This window comes from Ochotona princeps, chromosome 2, assembly GCF_030435755.1.
Source record: "Ochotona princeps isolate mOchPri1 chromosome 2, mOchPri1.hap1, whole genome shotgun sequence".
NCBI lineage: Eukaryota > Metazoa > Chordata > Mammalia > Lagomorpha > Ochotonidae > Ochotona > Ochotona princeps.
The window spans coordinates 93,019,126-93,038,153 of record NC_080833.1 but is presented as its reverse complement, the minus strand read 5'-3'; the positions used below and the strand labels follow the sequence as shown (position 1 = coordinate 93,038,153).

At 55.6% G+C, this 19,028-nt stretch overlaps 1 protein-coding gene and 1 long non-coding RNA gene across 5 annotated transcripts; both read left to right on the top strand.

Moving 5' to 3' along the window:
- Positions 1-783: 783 nt before the first annotated feature.
- Positions 784-7,317, top strand: LOC131479594 (uncharacterized). The gene is made up of 3 exons (XR_009244997.1): positions 784-947; positions 6,328-6,446; positions 7,043-7,317. It is a non-coding gene; the product is annotated as an uncharacterized LOC131479594 (long non-coding RNA).
- Positions 7,318-8,152: 835 nt separating this feature from the next.
- On the top strand, positions 8,153-18,214 carry EPS8L3 (EPS8 like 3). Of its 4 annotated transcripts, none has more exons than XM_058660015.1 (18): positions 8,153-8,236; positions 8,332-8,396; positions 9,803-9,961; positions 10,222-10,371; positions 10,471-10,526; positions 10,857-10,996; positions 11,088-11,203; positions 11,449-11,578; positions 11,670-11,731; positions 11,903-11,977; positions 12,340-12,488; positions 14,821-14,902; positions 15,189-15,223; positions 16,397-16,559; positions 16,739-16,867; positions 17,162-17,235; positions 17,670-17,802; positions 17,897-18,214. In XM_058660015.1, the coding sequence occupies exons 1-18, from the start codon at positions 8,206-8,208 to the stop codon at positions 17,906-17,908; spliced, it is 1,761 nt and encodes a 586-aa protein (XP_058515998.1). In that variant the 5' UTR covers positions 8,153-8,205; the 3' UTR covers positions 17,909-18,214. The 4 variants fall into 4 exon arrangements, with proteins under 4 accessions (XP_058515998.1, XP_058515996.1, XP_058515995.1 ...); XM_058660013.1 differs by having other exon boundaries at positions 10,854-10,996; positions 11,449-11,575; positions 11,667-11,731; XM_058660012.1 differs by having other exon boundaries at positions 10,854-10,996.
- Positions 18,215-19,028: the final 814 nt, after the last annotated feature.

The following is a 19,028-nucleotide window of genomic DNA, read 5'->3' as shown; positions in this document are numbered from 1 at the left end:
TGAATTATTTCTGTCTGAATTCCCACAATTAGAACTTCTCCTGGACCAAATGTGAGCGTTCCTGCTCAGCCAACAGCAAGCTTTCTTTACCTCAAGTCACATTGTGAACCTCTTCCAGCGCACGAGTCACACAACGTCCATGTTTCTGTTGAGATGTGAACCGTATTAGCTTCGCAGGTGCTTTTCTGTTTCAATCTGCCTGAGTTCACTCTTCTTACTGATGGGCATGTGTATTTAGCATTAACAGCATTTTAGGGTCTTGGAACCTGCCTTTCTCATTGCATGCTGCGTGGTCAACTTTGCTGGCTATTTTTTGGTCCTATAAATTTGAATGGCCACATTGAGTGGAGCTTGGCAGTTGGTAGAGGCTGGGGAGTGGCACAGAGCAGAGGGCAGGAACAGAGAGTGTGAGACTAGGGGCTGTGTGGGTCCATGCCCCCTCCCTCCAAACATAGGGCAGGCAGCCAAGCCAGGGCAAGCCATTAGCTTCCACACCAGGAATAGCCCCGCTCCCTCAGTCTCCCCACCTGCCCCACACCCTCGGCATGGGCCAGCTGGCCCTTCCCTGAGGTCGGGTGTCCCTCCTTAGAGACAGCCTGCTTTTGCTCCCCAGCCAGCTTCCCCCATGAGATGCGTTCAGAATCACAGCTAAGGTCAGGGTTCTCTCCTGTAAGAGCGCCTGTCAGGTCAAGGTGCTAGGGGCATGCAGGCAGCTCCTCCCTCAGAACCGCTACCAGCATGAGGGTGGGAGGCAGAGCAGCTAGAGGAAGGAGGGCAGCAGGCTTGTGAAGACTCGCTCCAGGATCCCAGGCTGTGGGGTACACAGGCACGTGGGTGGGAGCTGAGAACATGGGACTGACGTCAGCTGCTGGGACGATAAGGTGGAGACCAAATCAGGCTGTCACAGGTGATTGGCCACTCTGGGGATCTCCAACAAGGACAGAGAGGTGAGTCAGTGGTCGGCGAGGTGCAAAGTTTAATGAAAAGAAACATGGGGTGGATACACCTGATAGGCCAGGCGGCCATCTTGGGAAACAGCTGAGAGCCTTGTCTGCACTCAGTTTTTTGTTTATTTGTTTTTAAGATTTATTTCATTAAAGGCAAATTTATAAAAAGAGAAGGCCACACACTGGTTCACTCTCCAAATAGCTGCAACAACCAGAACGCAGCTGGTCTGAATCCAGGAGCCAGGACCTTCTTTCAGGTCTGCAGGGTTAGTGCAGGGACTTGGGCCATCCTTGCTGCTTTCCCAGGCCATCAGCAGGGAACTAGATGGGAAGTGGAACAGCCAGGGCCTGCACCGGTGCCCCACAGGACAGAAGATTAGCCTGCAGCACCACGCTGCCCTGGGTTCAGAGTTTTTATGGATGTTGAATGTTCGTCTGCGTTGCTTCTCCCCTCCTCCTCTTCTGGGAAGTTGTGGGGAGATTTCCGGAAGTAGGGCTTTTGAAAACCTTGCCAGGATGTTATCAACACCTGGGAAAGGGACCTCTGGCCTCTGTGGTGCAGGGCAGGGAAATCCCCTCAGTGAGAGAACAACAGTCGTAGCAGGTGCACCTGCTGCTCCACACTCCGGGCTCACTTCCTCATGCCCCTGCACAGATGCGGTGTTTGCTGGCTTGCTTCCTTCCTGCCTTCCTTCCTTCCTTCCTTTCTTTCTTAAATTCTATTTATTTGAAAGACAGAGTTATAGAATGAGAAAGGCAGAGAGATCTTCCTTCCACCCACTGGTTCACTCCTCAGATGGCCACAATGGCCAAAGCTGGGCCAGGCTGAAGTCAGGAGCCAAGAGCTTCTTCTGAGTCTCCCACGTGGGTTCAGGGGAGCACTTGGGCAGCTTCGGCTGCTTTCCCAGGTGCGTTAGCAGGGAGCTTGTTCCGAAGTGGAGCTGCTGGGGCTTGAACCTGAGCACAGATGGGATGGCCAAGTCGCAGCTCAAGGCTTAGCATGTTATAATGCAACCCACTTTGTATTTTTACAACTTGTTTTCTTTCTCCCCTCACACACAAAGGCTACTATCCACCCAGTCACTTTAAGAGATCTAAGTGCTGGCTTTGAGTTCCGGGTGAGGAGACTGAAAGATGAGAGTGAGCATTGAAAACAGGTGGGTGGGTCTGAGACCCCACCCCAGCCTCAGCTCCATGGCTCCCTCCAAGCACGGCAGCCCCGCGCTGGGGAGGTGGAATTCAGGTGCGACAGTGGAAGGGGCGGGAGGAGGGATAGTCTGAAGCCCTTTACTACTTGAGGTTGTGTTTCAGAGAAGGCCGAGGAAAACTTAAGCCTGCACTCAGCAGGGGACAGACCCGTGCGCTGTAGGGAACCGAACTAAGCCGGTTTGGAACACACAGGGTGTGGGATGGGTGTGGCTGCAACAGGAAGGACCCTCCCATTGGGTCCGCCCCCAGCATGCAGTACACTGCTGGCAGATTGCTTCACAAGGACCTAGCTTTTGTAGGGGCCTCTTGGGCTTGTCACAGTAGATTAAACTTCCCCTGGGGCATTTGAATTCAGAGTGAGAATTGGGCCCTGCCCGCTAAGATCACCTGGGGACCAGCCTTCCGCCAGTGGCGTCCCTGCTCTGTCTGCTGGGGTGGAGCTGGAGAGAGCAGGAGCGAGCAGGTGTGAGCCGCCTGGGTCCACCCTGGGTGAATCCACCCTGGGACCTCAGCACAGCCCCCAGAAGTCAAGCCTACCTTCCCCCTTCCCCTCCCCCTGGGAGCCAGCCCCTTCTCTGCGCTGGCCTTGAAGGGCAAGTGGCCTAGTTCCCTTCTCTGCCTCTGCACTGGTGGGGTTCGCCCTCAACACATTTGAACAAAGTCTTCCCTTCCCCTTAATCCCCCCACACCCCCGCACACCACCAGCTCTCTCACAGCCAGCAAAACCTTCACACACACTGTCCCAGGGCCTACATCTACTCATGCCGTGGGCCTCATCGGTTCCAGGGCTGGCTTGCTCTTGGCATCAACACACACACACATACACACACACACACACACACACACACACACTGATGATGCACCAAGTCAGGGGTCTTCCCACACACACCTCTTCCCCCAAGGTCTCCAAGCTCACAGCTCTTGTTGCTGAAGGCCCTGAGTTCAGGCCTGGGTCATACTCCAGGAAGTGTCATCCAGTGTGTGTCCTCAGGCTCTGGTTGGGGTTGTGGCACCTGCAAGGGAGTAACCATTTTCCTGCAGGTGAAAGTCCCCAGGGAGCCAGTGTCTGGTCCACCTGCTCTCACCAGCTGCTGTTCTCCTGGGACTGCCTTTCAGAACACCCAGAGAAGCTCCCAGGCCAGAGCCTTGCAGCCACCCAACTGGTGGATGTCAGCGTGTCCCTCCCAACTGTCCATCCACACTACATCCCTGAGCCCTCCTGGAGTCCTCCTGTCCTCATCCTACTCCCTAATATGTCCCCTCCCTGCCACCTGCGCCTCCTCACTGCCCTCCATCATGGGGACCAGGTGGGCTTTCTGATTGCCATGGCAACTGCCTGTGGCCTTCCTAGGTTGGCACTCTTCTCTTCACACCCCATTCTAGCAAGCAAAGCTAGAGAGATATGTCTGTAACAACTTCAGAACCTGTCAACTCTACTGCTCAAATCCTTCAATGTCTTTTTCTGTCCTTGGACACAAGCTAGGGTCCTGGCCATGGCCCGGGGTCCCTGTGTGCTTTGGATTCTGTCCACCCTATCTCAGGCCCCGCTCTGTCCCCAGGGACTAGCGTCCTTCCTTGCCTTGTCGGCCCTTCCCACATACTCCACACGCTTTCCCATCCCCACTACCATCTTTCCCTCCAGTCACTCATCAGGGCTCTTTTGATCTTAGCTCTCCTGTTTGCTCCTTGCCTCACTCATAGGAATCAAGGGTTGGGGCAGCAGTGTCCGGGAAGACTCCCCTCCCTCCTCAAAAGGCCCAGGGCTTGGCGTCAGCCCCTGGCCAGGGGCACTGAGATCCTGTGTCAGGTGCAGGCTTTGCTCGTCCGTGCAGTCCAGAGGCTCATGTTAGACACTTCCCTGGGTCCAGGTCCATGAGCCGCAGGCAGCCTGAACCCCTGATGCCCAGGCCACCCCTGCCTCTGGCACTTCCTTCCCTGAGAGTCCATCACTACAAGCCAGGGCCTGGCCTGGAGCTCCCAAGAAACCTAGCCCTGCTTCTGGGGCCAGGCCACTCAGCCCCTGACCTGCGCCCCTGGGTCTGTCACTGTCCTCTACCTCTACTCCAGCAGCCCAGACTTCATACACTGAGAACCAGCTGGCAGCCTGGTAACTGATAGCATGTCCAGCAACCTCTCAGTCACACCCCATGCAAAGACACACACTTCCTGTATCACGTGCTCCCAACACACACACACATGCACACACACACACGTTCCTCCTTCTCTGGCCATGTCCACCTACCCGTCATGCTGTTTATCCTCAGTCCCTCAGTCTAAGACTGTTGCTCCCACTATCCCAGGGTCCCTTCCAGGGCTGGCCAGCATAACCTCGGCGAGGATGTCCCCAGGCAGAAAACAGTCAGTCTTGGCACCTGGGATGCCATATTGCGTTGATTTACAAACCAGACCTTCTCCTTCCTAAACCCACAACCTCGGCCAGCTCCTGGGAACCCCACTGGGAGAGGACTTGCCCCTCAGTGTGACACATGTGTGCCACACATCCAGGAACCCACTGTGGATCAGGCCCAGCAGCCTCAGGCAGGGTTTTCCTCGGATCAGGAGGCGGGGTGGGGGGGGGGCGTTTCCAAGCATGGGTGCTACAGGAAGAAAAAGCAGCCGCCAACCAGGGACTCAGGAACCCTGGGTGGTTGTCTAAGCCGAGTGTAAAGTACAAGGGACAGGGAGTGGGGTGATAAGCCTGGACTAAGAGGCAGTAGTACACCTCATGAAAAATCTTACCTGTCACTCAAGGGGGCTTTGGGTGTTAACCTGGCGCAGTGATGGCTTTGGGGCAGAGGCGGTCAAACATCCATCAAGAAGCGCAAGTGTTCAGTGCTAAGACTGAGATACTGCTCGATGCCATTGTCGCTTCTCGGGCCTGCTGCCAGTCCCAGCTCCAGTCCTCACTCCAGCTCCTTGCTACTCCACACCCTGTTACTGTACTTGGGCTCCTGTCACCCACGTGGGACACCCAGATTGAATTGTCCTGCTCCTGGATTTATCTTGGTCCAACCCCCAGCTGTTGCAGCCATTAGGGAGTAAGTCAATGGGTGGAAGCCCTCACACTCTTTCTCTCCCTGTCTTTCAAAATTCCATTAAGAAAGATCCTGTGTCTGCAATGAGAAAGGCCATTGGTAACAACAGGAGTGGAGGTAGATGGGCCAGGGACTGTGCCATGGTCAAAGGTAAAGGATTTGTGGGGGGTCTGGGTAGAGGTGTTGAGGAGGTGAGGCTGATGGATGGGGGAGGGTGCCCTAGCCGAGACAGGAACAGGAAGTGGGGGAGGGGTTGGGTTGTCTAGTGGAGGAAAGGAGCTCAGGTTGTGTTCAGCACGTGGGTCCCTCCATGCCTCAAATCCTAGCTCCCCCTCAACCCTTAGTTCCTTGGTGGGAGTGTCTGCTGGGATCACAGTGACTCAGCGGGGAGGCCCATGGACAGGACCTGGCCTGCCAGAGTGGGCGGGAGCCAGGCTGAGCTGAGCACCAAAAAGCTAGAGTTTGGGAGTTGAGGGGAAGGAAAGGGGAACATGGCTTTGGTCTTGATGGGGCCAGGGCTGGGGCTGGAGGTGGCAAGAAGCTGAGGTAAGGCCTTGGAGCTGAGACACCAGGAGAGGCCCACAGTGCCTCTGCTTGGAGCTGGCCCCACTGGGCCTCTGAGCTACCCCCAGACTCCCCAGGGGCCCACACCAGTCCCAGCATTCCAGGAAGGCTGGTCCCTGGGATCCACTTCCTGGATTCCAGGCCACAGCTAGCTGTGTTGGCAGGAGTGAAGGTGGGGACTGGGGCAAGATCTCCTGGGCTTTGTCGCAGACCCCACCCCCCGGGGCCCACACAGTGCACCTGCGGCTTCTCTGCAGCCCAGTAGCCATGCTGGGCTCTGAATCCAGACCCTATGGGCCAAGGCTGTTCTCTCCCTCTGCCCCCAGTGCCCAGTGCTGATCCAGGGCCTCAGAGGAGGTGCAACCAAAAGACAGACAGACAAGAGGGGGCCCCACCTACAGTCAGAAGCTCTCGGAAAAGGAATCTGAGAAGGGGAGCGGATGGTTAAGCTCAGGGCACCCATTCTAATGGCCCTGTCATGTCACAAGCCAATTTGCTATTGGGTGGGTGGTGGCCTGGGAGGCCTCGTACACGGCAAGGTCCAAAGAGCACGGGTGTGGCTGCCTCCACAGCCACTCCACAGCTGCTGGGCCACCTGCACTGTCTGGGCCGCTGGCAGAAGAAGCCACTGCTGGCGGGCTGGCCGCCACCAGTCCTTCCAAGGACCACCCACCAGACCACATAGGCACAGGTAAGAGCCTGACCCCCAAGCGGGAGAGCAGAGCCACCACCACCGGTACCACAGGGGAGCCCAGGGCTGGTGGATTTCCAAGCCAGAGGATCTACCACAAAGGGGCTTGGGGTGCTGGTTAGTGGGCTAGGAGCAGAGCCAGGGGACAGAAAGCTGTCTAGGTACTCTCACCCTCAATTCAGGGTCCCACATTTGGAGGGTGGGTAGTGGGGTTGGCACGGTTTTCCCTCCCTGCCCCCTGCTCCCAAGGGCAGCCCCTCTCTCTCCTATGGTCAGGATCTTCAACAGCTGCTGTTTCCCAACCTTGACCTGTTGCCACAGCATGGACCACCTGGGCATTGAGGGTAGCAGGGAGCCAGGCTGAGCAGCCTGGAGCTGATTTTCCCTTCTGCCTGGAGAAGCAGGAGGTGTCACAGCTGGGGGTGGGGGAAAACCTGGGCGTGCTCCCTCCCATCCGAGAGGAAGAGGCTCCCTCTTTCCCAGCAGGCAGAATGCAGACACAGCTGCCTCTGCCACGTGCCTCATCCCTGGTCTCCGGTGATTCATCTGTCCCCCAATGATTCATCTTATCAGGGCCCTCATTCTTTTCCTAACAGTCCCTGTGATCAGGCGCGGGCTGCTCTCTGACACTTTGCCCAGGGTGTTCTGGAGACACCCACCAACCCAATACTCTGTTCACGGGCACACGGGCACGTTCGCCCCTGCCCCATGGATACACACACACAGGCACTGGATGGGATCTGCTCCATTTCCACAGGTCTGTGCTTTGGAGCCCTTGGGGGTCCAGCGCCGTGACATAGGCGCACTTGCCAAAGGTGAAAGCAGGGGAGGGGGCGGCCGGCCAGGTCATGGCCCATTATCTGCTCTGGCTTCACTTTGGGCCCCGACCTGCTACCCTCTTGGAGCCTGTAAGTGCAGCTCCTACCAGAGCCCACCATGGGAGGTTGTTTCCAGAGCTGAATAGGGTTAATGGGGATCAAACCCTCCCAAACAGCATTTAGTACCGACTAAGTAGAGCTGGGATCTGTGTGATGCTGACAAGTGGATATGTGGTGCCAAGCACCCAACACCAGCTCCAGTGACAACTGTCAGCCACCAGTAAATGAGCTTGAGCATGAAATTAGGGCGGCTTTCTGTGCTCAGTGTGGCACTGGTCAAGGAGGGCTTCTCCGAGGCGGTGATCAGTAAGCCAGGATTGGAAAGTGCCCTGGGCAGAAGAGTTGGAGAGACACAGTGTTGGCTGTGACCAAGTCAGATATTCAGGGAAGAACTAATCACTGACAGATCCTGCAGAGCAATGCCTTGAAGGCACATGTGTGCACACAGGTGTACACAATAACAATACACACGAATATGTACATGCATGTGCACAGATACACACAAATACATGTGCACACTATACATGTATTCCTGTGTGTGCATGCCCAGAAGACACACTCACACATACATACATTCACATACATACATACTGTGAGGGTCCCCAACTCACGGACATCAGCTTCCTCCCGGTTTCTGGACTGAGCCGAGGGTAGACATGCATCCTCGCTGTGGCAAGGAAGATGGCTGAATCCGGGCCCTCTCTATGAGTTAGGGTGGAGTTTCATGCCCCTGGCGCCAGGGCTGGGGCAGGGGGCAGTCACAGAGGCCTGGATTGGAGCAGCAGCCACCTACCCACCACATGCCATGTGCCTGTCCAAGCTCTGAAGGTTTTCTCTCCTTCTGGCCATAGGTTCTAGGGTGTCGTCCTCACCACATCAACATGTCCCGGCCCAGCAGCAGAACCATCTATGGTAAGCTCCCACCCAGCCTCTTCCCCACTGGAGCCCACTGAGTGCCTGCCCTGACTCTCCCTCCTGACTTGCCTTCTCCCACCTGTGTCCCACAGAACATCGGAAGGAGTACTCAAACAGCCTGACCTCGGAGCCCACTCTGGTGCAGCACAGGGTGGAGGTGAGTATCTGACTGGGTCCAAATATTCCCAGGTACCCGTCGCCCTGCCCACACACAGCCAACTTACCCAGGTCTCTGCCTCAAACTGGCTTGAGTGGAGTGCCAGGGAGCGGGAACCTTGGGGCTGACCAAGCAAATCTGCCTGGAGGCTAGGGGATGGAGGAAGCAGCAGAGATGGCCCAGGAAGCACCTGCACCATCCCATCCATTCCTGCCTGATGGCTCCCGCCTCGTTCCTGCACGCAGTCCCAGGGAGTTGCTGTGTGCCCAGAAGCAGCGTCGTGGGAGGGAGGCAGCCATGGGCAGGGAGGGCAATGTCTGGGCCTGAGCTTCCAGGGTGGCAGGGATGGCTCAGCTTGGAAGGGTGGGGCTGGCACGGCAAGCTCCCAGTGCACAACAGCACAGGCTCCAAAGAGGCAAGCTGAAATGCTAGGATGGGCTGCCAATTCCCTTCCCCCTCTTGCTTCCGGCAACTGAGAGGTTATGGCTCTGATGGAGAAGTACAGAGGTTAGGTGAGGTTCTGGAGTTCCACGGGCTTGGCAGACGCAGTGCTGTGCTGCAGGGCCAGGTAGGGGCTGGGCAACAGCTGCATTTCAGCTGAGCAGACAAGAGCAAGAGGAGACAGGTACAGGAAACATCCTGAGGGAGTGGGCAGTGAGGCACAGGAAGAGGAGCAGGGGGCTGGGCGTAGTAGGGAGATTGGAGGGGTGAAAGGCAGCAACTGTGTCTCCCACCTCCGACAAGGAACCTTAGTGGGTGCTGACAGGCCTCCCAGAAGGGAGTGGATAAGAAAAGGCTGGCCGGGAATGGCCCAGCAACATTCAGCTCATTGGGACCTCCAAGGTGGGGAGTAGGGCGTGGGGGGAGCTGGTTCCTCTGACCGAGATGCCAGGAGGGGGCATTGGCAGACGTGAAAATGAGATCTGGACGTGGGCAACAGCATGAGCAAAGGTATGGATTCAGAAACGCCATGCCAGTGAGGAGGGTGGCCAAGCTAGCAGAAGGGAGGTCCCAGTGGGAGCAAAGAAAGCCCAGGTCAATCATGGAGGTGCCCACCCCATGCATAGGAGTTGGATGACATCTGTTGCTGGGGACCCTCATCTACAACCCCTCAGCCTGCATTGTTATAAACCACGAGTTCCCTTCTCCCAGGATATACAAGCCTCTTGTGTAGCCCTCGGTACCCAGGTTCACAAACCCCCTCTGCAGGTTGGCCACTTCTACACTGGCCCTCATGTATGGGTCTTGGGAGATTGCTTTCTTGGGAGCCAAGGGCTGTTGATATCCAAGGGACCCAGAATCCGTCTTCCTCCTCTACTGCCTTCCCCGCCCCCTCCCATCAACTGTGACCCCATCCATGGCCTCTCTGAGCCTTCTCCCAGTCCTGACTCCTCCTCTCACCCCAGCACCTGATGACATGTAAGCTGGACACGCAAAGAGTCCAGAAGCCCAAGGATGCCCTGCAGAAGCTGCAGGCGATGGACGCGCAGGGCCGGGTGTGGAGCCAAGATTTGATCCTGCAGATCCGAGATGGCTGGCTCCAGCTGCTGGACATTGAGACCAAGGTCAGCCCCATCCCACCCCACCCTCCAAGCATCAGAAAGTAAACACAAGGCCATGAACTCAACCTTCCATGCCCCCACAGAACAGCCATCACTTCTCAATATAGTACATCATATACACTCAGGTCAGGAACAGAGGCAGAGCCATAATTGCTGGCACCCTAGCCCAGGCCACCAGAGGACTTGGGGAACCCTGTCAGGAGTCCCCGGGAGCCAGACTGGGCTCTTAATGGTCTCACCATTGACATCTTTGCCTGGCCCAGGAGGAGCTGGACTCTTACCGCCTGGACAGCATCAAGGACATAGACGTGGCGCTCAACACCTGCTCCTACAACTCCATCCTGTCCATCACTGTGCAGGAGCTGGGCCTACGGGGCAGCTGCACCCTGCTCTTCCAGTGCCAGGAAATGGGGGTGAGTGGCCTGGGGTAAGGTTTAATGACTCACACAGGCATACACGTGTGCTAACACACACACACGGGCCTACCACTGTCTGACTGTCATTGCCTCCAGGCTGAGCGGCTGAAGATCAGTGTGCAGCATGCCATTGATGAGGAGCTACAGCAAAGGTAATCAGCCTCTGCACAGCTCAGACCTTGTTTGGTTGGTGGGAGAGGGAGGGCAGGGCAAGCCCTGATCCCATAGCTTGGGGCACCCAGGAGCCTGTGGCTCAGCCAACCTGGGCCTGACACTGGGGAGGAGCTAGGGGAAGAGATGAGGGTGCAGAGGGCTCCAGATTGTGCCTGGAGATCCCTAGGAGAGCTGAGAGGCCCCTGGATGTCTGACACATGAGGCAAGGGGTGCCAGGGCAGGCCATATGGAGATCAGAATGGAGAAAGGCTATGAGCCAGACGTGTGGAAAGAGCCTAAGATATGTCCCCAAACTATGTTCCCAGCAGACCCCGATTTGAAAGCCTTCCCCCAGGCCAGGACAGGTGGAGGGTGTCCTCTCTGCAGAGGCCCCTCCCTGTACAGCAGCCACCCCCTCTGGAGCGGGGACCACTTCCAGAACAGCCCCGCCAAATGACGCCAGAGTACAGTAAGTTTGGGGCACAGGGGGGGCAGGTGAAGGAGAAGCTTTCCATCAAACATTGCAGATGTTCCAGGTTTCCTGTTTCTTCCGCTTGCAGGCAGGCCCCCGTCCCCTGAGCCCTTGTTCCGGCGACCCAGTGCCCGAGAGCCTGGTACCTTCACTCTGTCTCCTCCAAGACGCTCCCCATCCCCTGAGGATCCAGAGAGAGATGAGGTAACCATACCTGGTCTTGGGACTGGGGCAAAGACACCAGCGCGCTCTCTCTCTCTCTTTCTCTCTTTCTCTCTCTCCCTCTCACAGGCCAGGGCACCATGATGACCAGGGCAGGCTATGGGCTGAGGAGGGAGACAGGAGGAGGCACAGATTGAAACAGAGACTGGAACTTGTGGAGGGAAAGGGAATTCTGCGGTGAGCCATTAGGTGGCACCCTTGAGGTCATGGGTTGTTGGGGATCCCAGGAGGTGCTGAATCATGTCCTCAACGACATCGAGCTGTTCATGGGGAAGCTGAATGAGGCCAAGGCCAGGAGTGACCGTAAGAAGAAGACGAAGAAGCTTGGGAAGAAGAAAAACAACAAGGATGAGGAGGGTGAGAGCCTAGGGGCAAGTGCATGGGCTGGGTATGGGGGAGGTTCACAGGGTGATGTGTGACCTTCCCACTTCTGCCCTGTCTCCCACAGAATTGACAGAGGCACAGTACATCGACTGCTTCCAGAAGATCAAGTTCAGTTTCAACCTGCTGGTATGTGGCTCCCTCCTGAGCAGCTCTGAGACCATGCCAAGCCTTTTCCACTTCCAGCTTCTGCCCATCTTGGGACTCCCAAACCAGGCCCAGGACAAAACAGATGCTAGGGTCCTAGTGAAGGTGGCATGGGATGCAGGCAGTGACAGGCACACTGCCCCATGTCCCCAGGCGAAGCTGGCCCTGGAGTTGCAGGAGACAAGTGCCCCCGACTTTGTGCACATCCTCTTCAAGGCTCTGGAAACCGTGAGTGGAGTGGGAACCTGGTGGAGGTGGGAAGGAAACAGGGGGAGAAGGGGAGACTGGAAGAGGAGTGGGCAGCAGAGGCAGAGGGAGACTGCAGGCCTGTCATGTGCTCCCCCCCCACAACCTCTTCCATGACCCCAAGGCATGGCCCTTGATGTACACAATACCCCTTGCCCTCCCCACAAAACCCAATGGGCTGGGATCGACCCCCAGAACATGAGGGCTCCCAAGCAGGTGGGAAGGAGCTGCAGCCTGGTGCAGATGGCAGGCTGGCAGGAGACAAGGCAACCTTGTGAGCTGTGGATCCCAGGTCCTCACCCACTCGCCGTGGCCCTAACACCACCGCTCCTCATCTCCCCCAGATTCTGGCCCGGTGCCCTGAGGCTGGCCTCGCGGCTCAAGTGACCTCACCTCTCCTCACCCCTAAAGCCATCAACCTGCTGCAGTCGTGCCTGAGCCCACCTGAGAGCAAGCTCTGGAAGGAGCTGGGCCCAGCTTGGAGCACCAGCCGGTGAGTAAAGACAAAGTCTGGCCTGGGTTGGCAGTGAGGGGCCTCGGGACATCAAGCAGGACAGTCGAGGTAGCCAGGCCCTGCACTGACACAAAGCAGAAAGATGGCAAAGTGCTGGGGTTGACTTCACAGCCACATGTGCCCCACGATCCACCAGGTTGTAGTACAAGTCGAGCCTCAAATACCATCACCAGCCACAAACTCCTCAGAAAAGGCCTTGAGCCTTAGATAAGAGGGCACTTCTTCCTGAGAAGGGAGAAGTGGCTACCTGTCACTCCTGTCAAGGATAAAGTGGAAACTTGATCTCAGTCCAGCTCAGAATATTAGAATCTCTGGCATCAGGCATGCCACAGATGGAGCAGTTCTCTGAGAGTTAGCAACCAATTGACAGGGGGCTAAGAGAAGAGGGACAGGGGTGGAGGATCTGGGCCCACTGTGGGACAGGCAGGTGGGCCCAGCGGCCACTCTGCTGGGTGTCCTGGGAGCAGGGCACGAGGCAGGCTATGCACACTGTGCTGAGGTGACACTGCCACATTCCTCTGGGTTCCGGGGGTCACAGGGAGGGGTGCTGTGGGCAGAAGAGGGGTGGTTAGAGCAACAGCTCTAGCAGAGACCCCTCTGGGAGTGTCTGGAACAAGCACCATCTGCTGCATCGCTTCCTGAGAGAAGAGGCCATGGCCTCAGAAACGCATGTAGCAGGGCAGAAGGAAAAAGTGGTAAAGCAAAGAGAGAGACAGAGGGTTCAAACTAGGATCCAAAGGGCTGAGGGACAAAAGCCAAGAGAGAAGGGGCTTTTAAGAACAAAACCATCCAGGGTCCAGCACAATAGCCCTGTGGCTAAAAATCCTCACCTTGCATGTGCCCAGAACCCATATGCACTGGTTCACATCCTGGCTGCTCCAGTTCCGATCCAGCTCCCTGCTTGTGGTCTGAGAAAGCAGTGAAGGACAGTCCAAGGCCTTGGGACCCTGCACCTGCATGGGAGACCTGGAGGGGATTCCTGGCGTGGTCATTTCTGTGACTCCTTCTCTCTGTATATCTGCCTTTCCAATGAAAATAAATAAATCTTTCAAAAAACAAAACCAAACCCAGAGCCATCTGCAGGTGCACAAGCCACTTGTGCTTCTTTTCATCTTAAGCACATGAGTTAGTGACCCTAAGTACATCAACAATGTTGATGACCAATGCCATTATCCATTTCCAGAACTCTTTCATCATCACAGGCAGAAATTTGGTATCTATTAAAGGAGAATCCCCAGGACCCACAGCCCCTGGCACCCTCTAATCTAGGTTCTGTCTGTGGAAATCCCCCAGCTACATCTTCCGAGTGACCCAGACCATGTCTGTTCCCCTTTTTCTGACTAGTTTCACTTAGCCTAACGGCCTCAAGTTTCATCCCCGAAATGGCAGTTATCATGGGATCCCTCCTTTTCATGGCCCAATAAGAATCCAAGAACTCCATCCAGGTCTTCCATGTGGTTGCAGGAGCCCTAGCACTTGGGCCATCTTCTGCTGCTTTTCCCAAGCAGTGAAGCAGGGAGCTGGATCAGAAGTGAAACAGCCAGGACTCCAACAGGCACCCAAATGAGATGTCAGTGTTGTGGGCAGTGAGGGGTTTTACCTGCTAATGCCAAACACCAGTCCCAGAAGAATGGATTTTGAGGCACTTTCTCAGGCTACTCACCAAAATGAAGCAACCCATGGGTTTTGGACCTGCCACTTCATATCACAGTTCAAGGCCCAGAACCTCAGGGGCTACCCACACGTAGTCATCTAAGGCAGTCGGGGTTCATGGGCACTCACAGCTATGCTGGACTCAGGGTGTCCATGGGGACACCCTGGCATCTGCCTCATGCTAAGCAGGAGAGGGGCATGGGGGTTGTGAAGTGCAAAGACTTGAAGTTGTTTGCTTCAGGCACTTTAGTATCAAATAGCCCTGGGGGACACCGCGGGGTCAGGAGGTGAGGGAGGACAAGGACCAGAGCAGCTCTGCCAAGGAGGTGATGTTCCACCCTCCATTTAGTTACAAGGAAAGAGAGTATACAAATATTGCACAAGACCCCAAGGGGGTTGGCACAGCAAACCCCCAATCAGGGAGATAACATGTCCATTGTGACCTTGTGGAGGACATAGGTCTGCACTCTGTGGGTACAGGAGAGGCTGGTCCAGGGGGCTTGCACCAAGGAATTTGTGTATTCGCAGCTGTGGGCTGCCGTGTGATTGTGCTGGGTGCTCAGGGGGGCTCTGTCACCATGGGCTGAAGATCCCCAAGGCTGGGCCTGTCATCTGACACAGCAGACACAGCCCCACTCATCTGCTCCTTTCCCTCCAGGGCTGACTGGATAGGCAAGGAGCCAGAACCCTACCGACCCACGTTCTCAGATGGCTGGCAGCTTCCAGAACCCTCCTTACAGGTAAGGGGCACTCAGCATGGAGCTCAACCAAAGCAAAGCCCTGGTCTCTGGCTAGTTGCTGCCCTCCCAGTTCAACCATGGCCATGGGATGACTAAGCAGTGGGAGGGTTTGTGTGGGTGCCTGCATTTGTCAGGGGAGGTGGGGCAGCAGGTAGCATGCAGCAGGGGAGGGAGTAGGCTGTGGGCTGTGGGCTGTGGGCTGTGGGCTGTGGGCTGTTAGCATAGCAACCTGCCTCTGTGCGGGCTGCCTCCTGCTCTTGCTCACTCTCTGTTCTATCGCTTCCAGGAACACTTTGAACGCCGGGACTCTGTCATCCTACGGTATGCTCTGGGCTCCACAGGGACCACAGGTCACCGGGAGGGAAGGGTGGGTCTAAGTCTTTGGATCTCTGGTTGTCTGCTCCTCATACCCTGCTGGCTGGCTCTTCAAAACTATATATATATATATATATATATATATATATATATATAGTCTCTCTCTATATAGTCTATATATATATAATTTATTTGAAAGGCAGTTACAAATTGAGAGGTCTTTTTTCTTTTTTAAATAACTATTGTGTTTATTATACTTTAAAAGAAAAATTTATTTACTTTTATTGGAAAGACAGATATACAGACAGAAGGAGATACAGAAAGAAAGATCTTCCATCCACTGATTCACTGTCCAAGTGGCTGCAATGGCCGGAGCTTAGCTGATCCAAAGCCAGAAGCCAGGAGTTTCCTCTGGGTCTCCCACGTGGACAGAGGTCCCAAGGCTTTGGGCAATCCTCAACTGCTTTCCCAGGCCACAAGCAGGGAGCAGGATAGGAAATGGAGCAGCCAGGCTTAGAACCACCACCCATAGGTTTCCAGTGCGTTCAAAGCGAGGACTTCAACCATTAGGCTACCGCGCCGGGCCTGAGAGAGTTCTTCTGTCCACTGGCTCACTCCCCAATTGGCTGCTGTACCTGTCCAAAGCTAGGAGCCAGGAGCCTCCTCCAAGTCTCTCACATGGGTGTGGGGTCCCAGGGCCTTGGGGCCATCTCCACTGCTTTCCCAGGAGTATTAACAGGGAGCTGAATTGGAAGTGGAGCAGCCGGGTCTCCAACCAGCACCAGGCTCTCTTAGCCAGCCCTGGGCATGTGCAGACACACCCTCGACCTGCCATGTATGCTCCCGGGCTCCCAGGGTTCCCCAGGTTCCCATACCAAATGCTCAGAGCAGAACTCAACAGAAGACAACCCCACTGCTGCAAATAGCTCCAGAAATCCATGACTGAAAGTAGAGGGCAACAGAGGTTAACCACATTTCAGTCCCCTCCTGTCTGCAGAACTTCCCCACCCCAAGCCCTGTCTAACACTGACCTGTCCTCAGACCCCACAGAAACCATGAAATCACTACCAGGGCTCAGGCAGCAGATGCAGACAGCCGATGCTCCTGGGGCTAGGGGCTAGGGGCTGGGAGTCGATGGATGTCTGCAGCCCTTCCTGACTCTGTCTCTTCTGGTGGAAGCCCTGGGTTAGAGGGCAGCTCATACTTTGCTCCAGAGGACACACCCAGCTTCCAGTCCCCCAGCCCCTCACCTGCCAAGCCCACCATGAAAATGAAAGTCCTGTATGATTTTGAAGCCAGGAACCAAAGGGAGCTGACTGTGGTCCAGGGGGAAGTGCTGGAGGTGAGGTCTGGGCTTAGGGCTTGGAGAAAGAGGTGGAGGGTGGTGGGAGCCACAGGTAGTCTAGGGTGGTGGTCTAGGCCAACAAGGAGGGTGGCTTAGACAAGGAGGAGGGCGGTCAGGGCAGGAGAGGCTAGTTGGGCAGAGGCTTGGGGTGACTGATGCTCCATGATGTTTGGCAGGTTCTGGACCACAGCAAGCGGTGGTGGCTGGTGAAGAATGAGGCAGAAGAGACGGGCTACGTCCCCAGCAACATCCTGGAGCCCCTGCAGTCGGGGGCCTCCAGGGACCGGAACCAGTCACCCCCTCGGGTATCACCCATCCTAAACTATCCAGAAACCATGGTTTTGAGACAGAGGCAGGGATGAGGAGGGATCCATAAAGAGTGGTGGAGACAAGGCCTGGGTGGATCGGATCCCTATTACTGGTGCCTGCTTACTGGTACCAAGCTAATCCTAATCTGAGCCTAGAACAAGGCAGGACCCCCTGCCACTAGATCACAAAGCCAGGGGAATGAGATGTATGAACTGATAGGAGCCCAGAGAGGAATCCGGGGTGACTGTGAGATGAGCTGACTCCTGACTCCAGCCTCCTCCTACTTCTAGGCAACAATGCTTCGACTCAGCTCAAGGCCAGATGAGGTCAGAGCTTGGCTGCAGGCCGAGAACTTCTCCACCATGTGAGTGCCAGCCTTGGCAGGTGCTGGTGGGGTCACCTATGTGAGGGACTCAGATGATAACCAAGGAAGCCAGGATCCAGGACAGACCATGTGACCTGTGTGCTGTATTTTAGCATATTTTAGCTGAGCAGAGGATGGGAGAGGGGTGCTTAGGAAGCTGCCTTAGATGTGTAGCCTGTTCCCGGAGGAGGGCTGTGAACCTGGAGGATCCTCCGCTGGCCACTCAGCCCCACTTCCCAGCAGAACACTTTCTCCCTTCCAGCCTGGCACTCTAGACACTGGGTTAGGGCCGAAAAGCATGTGCCGCTCCTCCAAGTCCATGTCCCCTATTCTGATGCTATCCTTGCAGCCCTGCTCTCCAAACCCACACAGTCAATGCTCAACTCCCGCTTCCTCCCACCACCCCACTAAGGGCTCTACTGTTTTGTTCCCAGCACGGTGAGGAACCTTGGTTCACTGACAGGGGGCCAGCTGCTCCGCCTGCGGCAGGGGGAACTACAGCTGCTATGTCCACAGGAGGCCCCAAGAGTCCAAGCCAGGCTGGAGGCGGTCAGAAGAACGCTGGGGGTGAGGATGCCCTAGGATCCCCCTGGACATGCCCTGAGTCTCTGGGGCTCCCTCTCCTGGCACCGGCCTCGTCTGAATCTTCTTCTTCCCTTAGATAACTCCTTAGGCACCAGCACACATGTCTTCAAGATCCAGGACCATGCCAGATGGAAGATTCGAACCCTTGAGAGCCCTGAACGTTTGTCTTCCAGGTCCCCATATTGCAGCCAATTGCATACCCCAGTTCATACAGCCATGAGGAGGAGCAGGCCCCGAGGTTGACACAAAAGGTGCCCCCTTCTTGCTGTGTTGGAAGCCCTTCCTGGCTACCACCTATTTATTTTACCTCTTCCCTCGGCCTGGCACACTCACATCTAGGCTGGTCAGGAGTCTGTTCCTTCTTCTCCTCCAATAAAAGCGTCTTGAAGCCTGTCATGTGCCTCCTGTGCAACTTCTTCCTGGTCAACAGTAGCCAAAGGCAGGGGAGACAGGAAGGCCAGGGACCCTGCGCACAAAATAATAGCAACCCTGACAGTTCTTGGGCTAGCAGAGAGTTTGAATGCAAGTGGCCATTCACACTGCCACCTGCAGTCCGGAACCAGGACTGAAAATTGGAGTCCAAAGTCCCCTAACTCTCTCTCTTACTCCACTCCCCATTGCTTGTGTTGCGTTTTCTCCCAGCATGTTCCAAGGCACCCAACACAGCTGAGGGCATGGCAGCTCAGAGCACCGGGGCTCACAGCCACAGGTTAACATCAGCTGTGCTGGCTGACAATCCCGAAGAACACTAACCAGTGAGCCAGGGGCATCAGGCTGTACATGGTCACATCCCCTGCTGGGTGAGCCAGCCCTGAGTTCCCTCCCAGCTTCTTCTCTTTAGTGTCAGAGCCTAAGCAGCCAGGATCCCAAGGCCACCAGCTGGCCTTGTGCTACCTCCTGAGTCCCTACTTTCTCAAACTCTTAAAGAAGAGTTTACGTGATTTGTGGTTTCTTTGTTCTTGCTCTAGCATGCGGCCTTAAACTCTACAAAACAGCAGCTACTAATACGTTTTTATTATCTCCATAGGAGGTCTGGAATACTTTTGGATTCAAGAATCTCTTAAGGATTCTTAAGTCTTTATTTGCTGAGTTTGTCCAAAGCCCTACCACTGCCTGGGTCCCAATTCATTCTGTTTTTTGTTTGTTTGTTTGTTTTGTTTTTCTTCATTTTTCTCTTTCTTTTTCATTTTGTTTTGTCTTTGTTTTTG